Source organism: Tachysurus vachellii, chromosome 23 (genome assembly GCF_030014155.1).
Source record: "Tachysurus vachellii isolate PV-2020 chromosome 23, HZAU_Pvac_v1, whole genome shotgun sequence".
In the NCBI taxonomy this organism is placed as follows: domain Eukaryota; kingdom Metazoa; phylum Chordata; class Actinopteri; order Siluriformes; family Bagridae; genus Tachysurus; species Tachysurus vachellii.
The window spans coordinates 16,313,470-16,325,404 of record NC_083482.1 but is presented as its reverse complement, the minus strand read 5'-3'; the positions used below and the strand labels follow the sequence as shown (position 1 = coordinate 16,325,404).

General features: G+C 42.8%; 1 protein-coding gene across 1 annotated transcript in view; it reads left to right on the top strand.

The window, feature by feature from the left end:
* The window catches only part of itfg1 (integrin alpha FG-GAP repeat containing 1), a 148,296-nt gene that overhangs the window by 39,053 nt on the left and 97,308 nt on the right, over positions 1-11,935 (top strand). The window contains exon 8 of the mRNA XM_060859511.1: positions 1,874-1,955. Coding sequence (XP_060715494.1) covers positions 1,874-1,955 — 82 coding nt within the window. The remainder of the gene's footprint in view (positions 1-1,873; positions 1,956-11,935) is intronic.

Here is an 11,935-nt window from a genome sequence, read left to right as displayed (position 1 = left end):
TGCTGTGGCTTTGATCCACACATTATTAGATCCATATGGAGCTCCAGCTGTCCGTTCTCCGTTATTGAGCTCGCGTTCACCGCAGAGAGACGGCATTTATGTCGCTAGGTGTTGTGTGTGTGTGTGTGTGTGTGTGCGTGTGTGTGTTTGCATGTTTCTGTCTCATTAGTGTTGGCTGTAGGACAGCTAGCAGTTTCCATCTGTTCTTGAGCCATTCCCTGTCTGTAATCAATATAATCATACTATAATTAATTCAACATTTCCTCTGCACTAGTATTATCTGGCCCAGTTCTGTCTCCTCTGTGTTCCACCATCGCTTTTTTCCTGCCAATCACAATCACACCCTGCCTGTACAGCCATAGATCTCTCTCGGTGATGGACCAAACGATAGCGGTTTGGGACGAGGCAGATAGAGATGGAAGGAGAAACATCGTTGTATTCATTGGCCTTCTAGTTAATTAGCTAATTAAACGTTAGCATGCACACTGTATTGCATATGGACTAGCATGGCAAGCTAAAGACTGGCTGACTAGCAGAATACACACAGAAGAAGTGAGGTAAAAGAAGAAGCGCCTGGGACAGACAGGAGGGACGTTCCTGTAAGAACGCTAAATAGATATTAACTCTAGTGTTGGGGAAAGAACCTGATGAGATTATGGCCATTGTTACTGTGAGAACATTTACATTTACAGCATTTAGCAGACGCACCAGAGCGACTTAGATTTTTATCACATTTTTATACAACTGAGCAATTGAGGGTTAAGGGCCTTGCCCAGGGGCCCAGCAGTGGCTGTTTGGTGGACGTAAGAATCGAACTCACAACCTTCCGATTGGTAGCACAACACCTTAACCTCTAGGCTAACACACACCCCGCTGCGTACGTATTTGCAACCGGAAAAAAACGGGCATTCACTAAATTCCAGGGGTTTCGTTACCATGACGCAAAGTGGGCGTGTTTCCGGAGGTCTTGGAAAACGCAATCTTTCAAAAAAAAAAAAAAAACAGCGAACTACGAAGCACAAAACAGTCATACAGGTAGATTTATTTTAGAAAACAGATAAACAACCAAAAACTAGGGTTAGGGTTAGATTATCAAATAGGCCACGCCCACCCGAAGACGCAATATCTGTTACGCTGTTCTGAAATCCCTGGAAATACGCGCATGCCGAAAAAAACGCATGGCTAACGTTCCAGGAAGAACACTAGGTAGATACCAACTACGTCGTTTGAGACAGAAGTAAAGTAGCTGAAGCTCCTGTAGGAACACTGAGTAGATATTAACTCTAATGTTTGTAGCAGAACTGAAACGGCTGCCTGCTGTTCCTGTAAGAACAGAAGAACTAAGTAAATATACACACACGTTTTGAACAGAACCAAACATGGATTAAGTTCTTGTAGAACCTCAAGACATCCTAGCGAGAACACAGAGTATATATATTAGTGTATAATAGATATAGAACATTAGTCAGGAACTTTACTGGAGCTTTTGGAACGTTTCTCTAAAAGAAATCTTCAGTGTCATGAAAGCGATCTGAAGCTGAAAGTTGTGGTGCTGTAGGTTCCATTTACCTGTCGATCAGCCTGAACGTATCCGTCATCGCAACCGGCCCGGTGTCACTCGTCTGCTACTTTACCGTGTGCTGTACGTCATTCATTCTTCTGATAGCGTCACTCACCGTTCCCTCGTTCACACGCGTAACGAAATTAGCAGCGTTTCCCTAACAGCCGTGCCGACGGCTCCGTCCGCCTGCGAAGTGACGGCCGTGCTGTAGTTCAGAGCCCTCAGATAAATCGTGTGTTGAGGAATCAAATGCGTGTGTGTGTATTTATTTATTTATTTATTTAATAAATGTCAAATGTCCTTCTTGCTCAGGATGGAAACTTCACCAGGAACTACACGGCGAAGGCACCAGAGAACATCAAACAAGTGGGCCAGTCTGCGTTCGTCGATTTCGGTGAGTAGTTTGAACGAGAGCGAACGATGTCACCAGTTAGAACATCTAGAACGTGGAGCCTGAAGTGTTTCATGTAAACAGTACAGCAACAAAATAACCGCAGCACAACAAACTGATACGGAATGGAACATCCTTCATGAGAGGAAAAAGAAAAACTACGATTCACGAGCGAACGCTGTCGTATTAGTATGTTTACTATTGTCCTTAATTTGCTTTATGTAGTGTGTTTACAGCCAAAATACAGTCTGGATTTCAGCATGACATTAATAAAATGCACTTATGTCCAGAGTCAGACTTAAAGGTGGGGTCTCCGTTGTTTGAGAAACTAAACAAAAACAAAACTAACGTGTAGCCAATGAGCAGAAAGGGGCGTGTCTTGTCAATATGGGCGGAGAGAGTGTTCAGTGCGCATGTGTGACATTAGCAGAAAGCGGTTTTAACATTGACATGGAGGATAAAAGCAAAGAAAGAAAGCGAAGAAAGACTTACGATAAGGTAAGAAGTAGGACGTGTTAATATAGGATCAGCTTTCCAGCGCTGGAGAGAACTGAAGGAGCAGGAAGTTGGTCACATATTCACAGATTGGAGTTTCCTGAGTCAATAACTCCTGAGCTAAACGCTGTTACTACACAAATAACACCTCTTTTCTATCGTAGTAATGTAGAGACGCAGCTACAACCGTGTTTTGTGTAGTAACAGTGTTTAGCTCAGGAGTTATTGACTCGGGAAACTCCAATCTGTGAATATGTGACCAACTTTACTTAAGACGCCGAGGCGCTTTTTTCCTTCTCGATAGGTGAGTAACGTTGGTTTTGTTTTGTTACACAGAACTAATATATGTCTTTGTCCTTTACATGATTATGTTTGTGTGTCATTTTTGCTTGTTTGTTTATCTACAATCGTATTGTTCTTCACTTCAGCTATGATAAAGACACATTTCTTTATTGGCTTTCAAACAACGGAGACCCCACCTTTAATCCCTCTCTTTTATACGAACTCCACCCTTTGCACGCAAATGCTTTCTTTCTATTTAAATATTCTATCAATACCATTTCAGGTACATAGTCACGGCGGCACGTACGGAATCGCGCTTATATACCGTACGTGTTTATATTATAGTGTTAGAATAAACTGTCTAGACTAGAGGGAGTTGAAGCGATGTATCATTTCTCACTGTGTTCAGTTCATTTTAACGTCGACTCTTTTAAGAGAATCTTTTAATTCTGTTCATTTTTTTCCCCCTCACCTGTCATCCTCTAACAAAGCACAAAGGCTTCTCAGATTAATAGCATTAAGGCTTTCGATAATGCCCAAGTTTCAGTTCTGCTTTATGAAATATTCAGATCGAATAAAAACGAGGATGAACATCGTCGCTTCATCGTCTCTACAACAGCTTTTTTCTTTTAGAACATCCAAGTGTGTATCTGATATATTTATCATAAATCCCTCGTTATATAATACAGAACCTAATGGAAAGTAGGTCTGATTCAGTGTCTTAGCCAGCCCACACACACACACACACACACACACACACACACTCCTACGCTTTAATCCCCTAACTTTAGCAGGATCCCATTAAACATTTACATTACAAATTTCCTCTTTGCTAAAGCAGATGAGTGTAGAGGAAGCAGAAACGACACGAGCGCGAGAGTCTCGTCGAATATAAAAGATTGATGAGCGCAGCGTGACGACCCGCACGATTCAAATGCCGCCTCTCTGTGGATTCTGGCCTTTAGTTCAAAACCAGGTTTTATCTGAGCAAACAAGGATTTCCCTCCTCCACCTTTCCTTTATTCAGTCTGGGCACTGAGGGGAATCCTGTATAAAGTTCTGCCTGTGTCTGGGGATAAAGAGCCGAAAGCTGGCACCGAAACAGGACAACAAACAGGACTGAAACCTAAATGACTAATGATGACTAATAGCTAGTTTTAATTTGGTAGTAAAAGTCAACATCAGAGGGGGGTCACGGTGGCTTAGTGGTTAGCACGTTCTCCTCACACCTCCAGGGTTGGGGGTTCGATTCCCGCCTCCACCTTGTGTGTGTGGAGTTTGCATGTTCTCCCCGTGCCTCGGGGGTTTCCTCCGGGTACTCCGGTTTCCTCCCCCGGTCCAAAGACATGCATGGTAGGTTGATTGGCATCTCTGGAAAATTGTCCGTAGTGTGTGAGTGCGTTGAGTGAATGAGTGTGTGTGTGTGTGTGTGCCCTGTGATGGGTTGGCACTCCGTCCAGGGTGTATCCTGCCTTGATGCCCGATGACGCCTGAGATAGGCACAGGCTCCCCGTGACCCGAGGTAGTTCGGATAAGCGGTAGAAGATGAATGAATGAAAGTCAACATCAGGGCTCGTGTTCACAAAGATTCTCAGAATGATCTCAGAGAGCTCGGAATTTTAGCTTCAAAATATCTAACTAGGAATCTTGCTAGAAAGGAGGCGGGGCTTGGAATTCTACACCGTTACTAGGTGACTTTTAAAATCTGGTCGTTTATAAACCTTCACTTTGTCTCTATGTTAAGATATTTGAGTCTATATGGTGTAGGGATTACGTTCGTGACCGATCGTATTACAGATGTTCTAACATCTGTATGTTATAAATGTTATAAATGTAATAAATGTAATGTAAATGTAAACATCTCCGACACAGAGCAGAAATGTCATAGAGACAAATTATATCATTTCTTACTCAACAGCATTTCGGCTCTGTTTCAGAGATGTTAGTGTATCTGTAAACGCCATAGCGGCAGAATATATATACAGTAAAGTCTGAGATGTTATCTGTAATCTGATTGGTCACAAAAATAATCCCTACACAATCTAATCTGTATCATCTTATTACCTCACTATCATTATTAAACATTTCTTCTCCCTCTTCACCTTTAAGAGGATGAAGAGTTTCTTTCCTCACTTCTCCTAACACTTTTTGACCTCATGAGCTCTTTTAAGGGTTAAGACGCTTTATGAAGGACTTTTATCTTTACTCAGATCTTCTCTTTGAATTTAAGGGGAAACGTCCACGTTTCTGAGGATTGTGTCACCAGGAGAAACTCTTTACACTAAGAATGTTTATGAATACGAGCTCAGGTTTATATTTACTGTAACCGCCGGGTTTCTATCCATTCAGACACGTTCTCTTGTGTATCGCTTTATTTTTCATACCAACATGAAAGCTGTTCTGATTTCTAGGTTTTTCCTATTTATCTCTCCTTCATGGCTCGGCTCGTTGGTTTATTCTCTAAGGGCCTTTTTACACCTGGTCACTTCATGTGTTTTCTGTGATCTGATATCTATCCGATGGTAAAAAGACCAGGTCTAAATGCCCTCCGAAACGTTTTGGAGACAGATATAAATCCGATGGTACAAACCCCTTCAGGAGGTGGTCTGGGACGCGTTTCAGATGAAACTGGACAGGTGTAAATGAATGTGGTTGTTCAAGCCACATACGTCAGCGCTAAACTCCTCCCAAACAGAAGTACGTCACTCAGGTGATCTTTCACCCAGGTGTCTCGTCGGGTCTTAAAACGCGCTGCTGCCGCCAGCGAAAATGCAGCAAACAGTAAACGCTGTTCTCTTCTTTTTGATTGCGTTCTGAAAACCACACACACCAAAGTGTGTTCCATTTCAATTACCTCGGAAATGAGGTAAAATATATTTGCATTTTGGGCGGGAGTAGAAAGATCGGATCGATATCCGATTCGCCAAGATGCATTTATGTGGTCTAATGTAAATGGAACAGTTTCAACAAATCAGATAGATATCGGATCAGAGACAACACATGAAGTGACCGGGTGTAAAAAGGCCCTTAGTTATTAATGTGTCTCACTTTTCCTCTCATTTATCTGTTGTTCACTTTCCTCTCATCATTACTATTAGTTTATTCAGCCTTTATCTGTTTACCTCGTTATCCTTTTCTCTCTTTATTCCCCTTATCTGTATCCGTTTATCTCGTCTCGTTTATCTCGTGGACGGTTCGCGTTCCCCTGTTTATCTCTTTTCTCTCTCATTTAACAGTTTATTTTCCTCTGATTTATTACTGCACCTTTATTTCAAACGGTTTGTTCTGATTTCTGCCCGTTTACCAGATCGTCTCATTAGTTTATCGTTCGGTTCCTTTTTACTTCCTTTTTGTTTTCCATTCGTTTATCAGCTTTTGTCATTTTACACTTCTTCTTTATTTGTTTCTCGTTCATCACGTTTTCCGCTCGTTTATCCGTTTGTCATGTTTTTTGTCTCATTAGTTTTTCATCTCTCTTGTTGGTGAATCTCATTTATTCCATTTTACATTTGTTTAATGAGTTCAAATTGTTTTCCTTTTTATTTTTCTTTCCGAACTTGTTTTCTGTGTTTATCTCATTTTCCTTCATCAGTGTATAATTCATTCATCTTTTGTCTATCGGTTTAATTTGATTACTTTTCCTCTGTTAATACAGTCAGGGCTACAAATTATTGGACGTTGATCTTTTAATGAAGCGAAAATGAGCTGAAATGAAGTGATGAGCTTTCAGTGCTAATTTAGTTTGACCAAAAGTAATAAAAAAAAAAAACATGTTCACAAATTAATGTGTCAGTCTGAATCCTTGGCTCAGTTCGTCAGACTGTCTTCACTTCCTGCTTGTTCCTGAGGTTTGTCTTTCCTTCAGTCAGTGAAGTTCAGCTCATTTGGATTCAGGTCATGGGATCCATTTGGCTGTTGCAGAACTTTCCACTTCTTCCGATTCTCTGAGTAAAAAAAAAAAACAAACCCTGAAGTTTGTTTGGATTTCCGCTCCGAGGTCACGGTCACGGTCCGTCTGCCGTGTGGAACTCCAGTGACCAGTGAGTTCTGAAGCATTTGTCTGAATGTGAGCAGATAATATGTTTCTATAAACTTCAGAATTCATCCTGCTGCTTTTGTCAGCAGTCACATCATCAGTGCGATCCAGCTGTACATCTGCTCGTCTGTCTACTGGATGTTGTTCCAAAGGTTTTTGAGGTGACGTTCATCTCGTAGTTAAACCCTTTGTATTTACTCGGTTTTCTCTTTGTCGTTGACTTCGGCACAGATACGCCTACCTCCTGGAGAACCTTCTTCATCTCTGCGACTGTTCTGAAGGGGTTTTTCTGCACCAGGGAAAACATTTCTTCTGTCATCTATCTCACTTGTTTCCCGTTCCTCCTCCGAGCCTCTCGGCTTCTCTGATCTCAGCAGAGATCAACCTAAACTGCCCACTCCTAATGTTGTTACTCTCTCTTCTGGCTTTGTTTGGATTATTTTCAGCCTGAAGCCTTGCTTTAGTTTCAGTCACAGCTCTATGGACTTCATATCAACAGCAACGGATGAACAGATGAAACCAGCTCTAGACATTTTATGGTTATCTGTAAGTGAGAAAATGAGGGATTAAAGGTGGGGTCTCTGTTGTTTGAAAGCCAATGTTGACATAAAATCACCAAAACAAACACGCCTGTTACGACCCCAAATGGTGTTTAGGGGTTGGGATGTAACAATATGAAATGATTATAAAGTTAGATTTCTAGTGTGTATGTGGCAATCAACAACAAGGACAACAAATAGTGGGCAAAACCTGTCTCTATTATCATACGAGTGGTGGTGACAAAGGTGATAATATTTACAATATCTACAGAAACAAGATAACAAAAGACACAAAGGGGGAAAGAGACACGAGCGGTGCCAAAACAAAGAAATAAGCAAAACACTCACTCACTCATTCATCTTCTACCGCTTATCTGAACTACCTCGGGTCACGGGGAGCCTGTGCCTATCTCAGGCGTCATCGGGCATCAAGGCAGGATACACCCTGGACGGAGTGCCAACCCATTGCAGGGCACACACACACACACACACACACACTCTCATTCCCTCACACACTCACACACTACGGACAATTTTCCAGAGATGCCAATCAACCTACCATGCATGTCTTTGGACCGGGGGAGGAAACCGGAGTACCCGGAGGAAACCCCCGAGGCACGGGGAGAACATGCAAACTCCACACACACAAGGTGGAGGTGGGAATCGAACCCTCAACCCTGGAGGTGTGAGGCGAACGTGCTAACCACTAAGCCACCGTGCCCCCATAAGCAAAACAAAAACACGCTAACTTGAACTTAATCCTCTAACCTAAACTACAAAGGAAAGTAATAACAAATCTTCAGCGTCGATGACTAACCTATACTTCTTATCCAAACAAATGATACAGAGGGTGGCACGCGCTCCTAACCTAGTGTGTCTAATACAGAAAAGCTTACCTACGTGTTGCATAATGTATGTCACGTGACGTACTCACCTGTCCAGTTTACCCCAATATAAACAAAGTCATATCCACAAAGCGAAGAAACACAAGCATCCAGATACAGAACGAGTGACCCTCAAGTCACATACACAAAGTGACCCGCAAGTCACGTACACAAAGTGACCCTCAAGTCACATACACAGAGTGACCCGCAAGTCACATACACAGAGTGACCCGCAAGTCACGTACACAAAGTGACCCTCAAGTCACGTACACAAAGTGACCCTCAAGTCACGTACACAGAGTGACCCTCAAGTCACATACACAGAGTGACCCTCAAGTCACATACACAGAGTGACCCTCAAGTCACATACACAGAGTGACCCTCAAGTCACATACACAGAGTGACCCTCAAGTCACATACACAGAGTGACCCTCAAGTCACATACACAGAGTGACCCTCAAGTCACATACACAGAGTGACCCTCAAGTCACATACACAGAGTGACCCGCAAGTCACATACACAGAGTGACCCGCAAGTCACATACACAGAGTGACCCTCAAGTCACATACACAAAGTGACCCTCAAGTCACATACACAGAGTGACCCTCAAGTCACATACACAGAGTGACCCTCAAGTCACATACACAAAGTGACCCTCAAGTCACATACACAGAGTGACCCGCAAGTCACATACACAGAGTGACCCTCAAGTCACATACACAGAGTGACCCTCAAGTCACATACACAGAGTGACCCTCAAGTCACATACACAGAGTGACCCTCAAGTCACATACACAGAGTGACCTGCAAGTCACATACACAGAGTGACCCTCAAGTCACATACACAGAGTGACCCTCAAGTCACATACACAAAGTAACTAACAAATTGGGATACATGAACAGTCTGACATACTAAAACCGAATGAACAACAATAGAGCCCTCTAACAAATTAGCACACATCTTCTTTCTCCTTTTGTTTCTGTCTCTGTTTCTGATTCTAATCCTGATTCGGATTCTGGTTGACTGGTGGCTCAACGGGTGACGTCACACAGGATAATGAAGATTGACAGGAAGTGTCCAATGGTAGGGATCTCAAAAGATAGATAGTGGAGCAAAGAGAGAGAGAGAGAAAGAACAAACAAAACGCCGAACCCACAAACATAGAACATAACAACGCCCCTAACCCAAATGGGTCCCACCCCTGTATCGATAGCTCCGCCCACACATACATACGTAACCCAGGCAACTAATGGAAAGAAATGTGTCTTTATCATAGCTGAAGGGAAGAACAATACGATTGTAGATAAACAAACAAGCAAAAATGACACACAAGCATAATCATGTAAAGGACAAAGACATATATTAGTTCTGTGTAACAAAGCAAAACCAACGTTACTCACCTATCGAGAAGGAAAAAAGCGCCTCGGCGTCTTAAGTAAAGTTGGTCACATATTCACAGATTGGAACATTACTTTTGGTCCCAGTGTGTAAATACTGTAACCGACAGAAAAAGAGCAATAGCTTTGTTAACGTCCGAATATTTACGGACTTTAGAATTAGTGTTAATTTTCACTTCCTATTGTTGAATCTTTCCTGTAATTATTCGACTTTTGTTTTATTTTGGTTTCATTTATTTGATCGAACTTTGTTTCCGTCCCAGTTAACCGAGCGTCCTATTTTTTTAAATCTGGTCTCTTTGTCCTCTCTCACCTTTCTCATGTCCCCTCGCCGTGTTTATCTTACATCCTCTCTTTATCTCTTCTGCTTCTAACGTATCAGTTTATTCATCACATTTTTTAATCTCTGGTCCTTTTTAACCTCTTGTTTTATAGAATTATCTTGTATCTCTTTTATCGTTCGTCTCGTCGTTCTCTCGGCCTCGCGTCCTTCGATATTCGTTTTTTCTCCGGTTAAAAGTAGAATCTGGGGACGTTCGAGCTCAGTGAAGTTCGTATTGACTAAAACCCTTGTAGCCAATTTATATCCCTAAAATAAGTCTAGCGTGAAAAAAGCTAGAGATGAAAATTGATTTGGTGATGATTAATGGCTTTGTACAGTCTGTTTGGCCCAAAGATCCTGCGACAGTCACAAGAAAATATGACAATGTGTGCAGCCTTTAATCTGGTTCTGTTTAACGAGCACGTCGGACATTAACGAGGTTCACTGTTCAGTAAACAGCACGAGGTTTTAAATGAAGTCTAATTAAGATATTAGCTAATAGAGAACCTCCATCAATAAGATATAAGATATGAAGGAGGAAATATAGAATGAAGAAGAGAGAAAGAAAAAGAGAGAGAAAAAAATGAGACCGAGTAAGAAATGAAAAAGACGGAGTGAAGGAAACCGTAAGGAACAAACGAAAAACGGAAGAATACACAGAGCGAAAGTGAAAGAAGAGAAGAGCGAATAAAGAAGATAAAATGGAGGAAAAGAAAGTTGGATGTTGGAAAACCGGATCGAACGAACGACCGAGAAAAGAAGACAGAAAAAAGAAGAGAATGAAAGGATGAGGAAGATGACAGCATGAAGATGGACCACTGGAGAGAGAAGAATGAAAGTCAAGAGAGGGATAAAGAGAGAGAGAGAGAGAGAGAGAGAGAGAGAGTCTAGACTGGGGGAGTGTAATAAAGAATAATGAATAGACAATAGGAAAGAAAGGAGAGAAGAGATGAGGGGAGGCTGAAAGGATGAAAGTAAGAGGGAAGAATGTGATTGTAGAAGAAGCGACAGAGAGAAAGAGGAGTGCACACCAGCGTCAATGTGATTTATGAGGATGAATGGAGGTGGGAATCGGGTGAGACATGTAGGAGAGGTGTGTGTGTGTGTGTGTGTGTGTGTGTGTGTGTGTGTGTGTGTGTGTGTGTGTGGACTGTTCGGCTGGGTCGATGTCATCCACACAGATAAAGCTCTATTAAACATGAAAGTAATGCTACAGACTCGCTCTACTGTAAATGGCTTTTTATTTCGCCGGTTCCTCGTCAGTCTCACGCCGTTCCGTACTGAATCTCACGCCGTTCCGTACTGAATCTCACGCCGTTCCGTACTGAATCTCACACCGTTCCGTACTGAATCTCACGCCGTTCCGTACTGAAACTCACGATGTTCAGGGAGGGACCAGGAAGGGACCAGGGAGAGACTGGGGGGACCAGGGAGAGACTGGGGGGACCAGGGAGAGACCGGGGGGACCAGGGAGAGACTGGGGGGACCAGGGAGAGACCGGGGGGACCAGGGAGAGACTGGGGGGACCAGGGAGAGACGGGGGGACCAGGGAGAGACCGGGGGGACCAGGGAGAGACCGAGGGACCGGGGAGAGACCGCGGAGAGACCGGGGGGGGGGGGGGGGCCCACGGCACACGAAGGGACCAGGGAGAGACCAGGAAGGGACCAGGAAGGGACCAGGGTTCTGCTGCTGTGACATTTAACAAAGGATTCATTACACATTTAATATGTCAGAATCATTCAACAGTAAACATTAATAACATTCTGTCTGAAAAACCAACCTAAAGATAAACACAGCACTTTTTTCTGTTTGGTTTAATTATGAGGTTTATTGAATATTGATGCTTCATGGTGATGACTTGTCCTTGACCAATACACACACACACACGCGCACACACACACATACACATGCATACACACGCACACACACGCACACTCAAAAATGTCACTTCCCCACATGTGTGTGTGTTTGTGTGTGTGTGTGTTTTCTATAATGACAGCTTTAAGAACACAATCATGACCATCA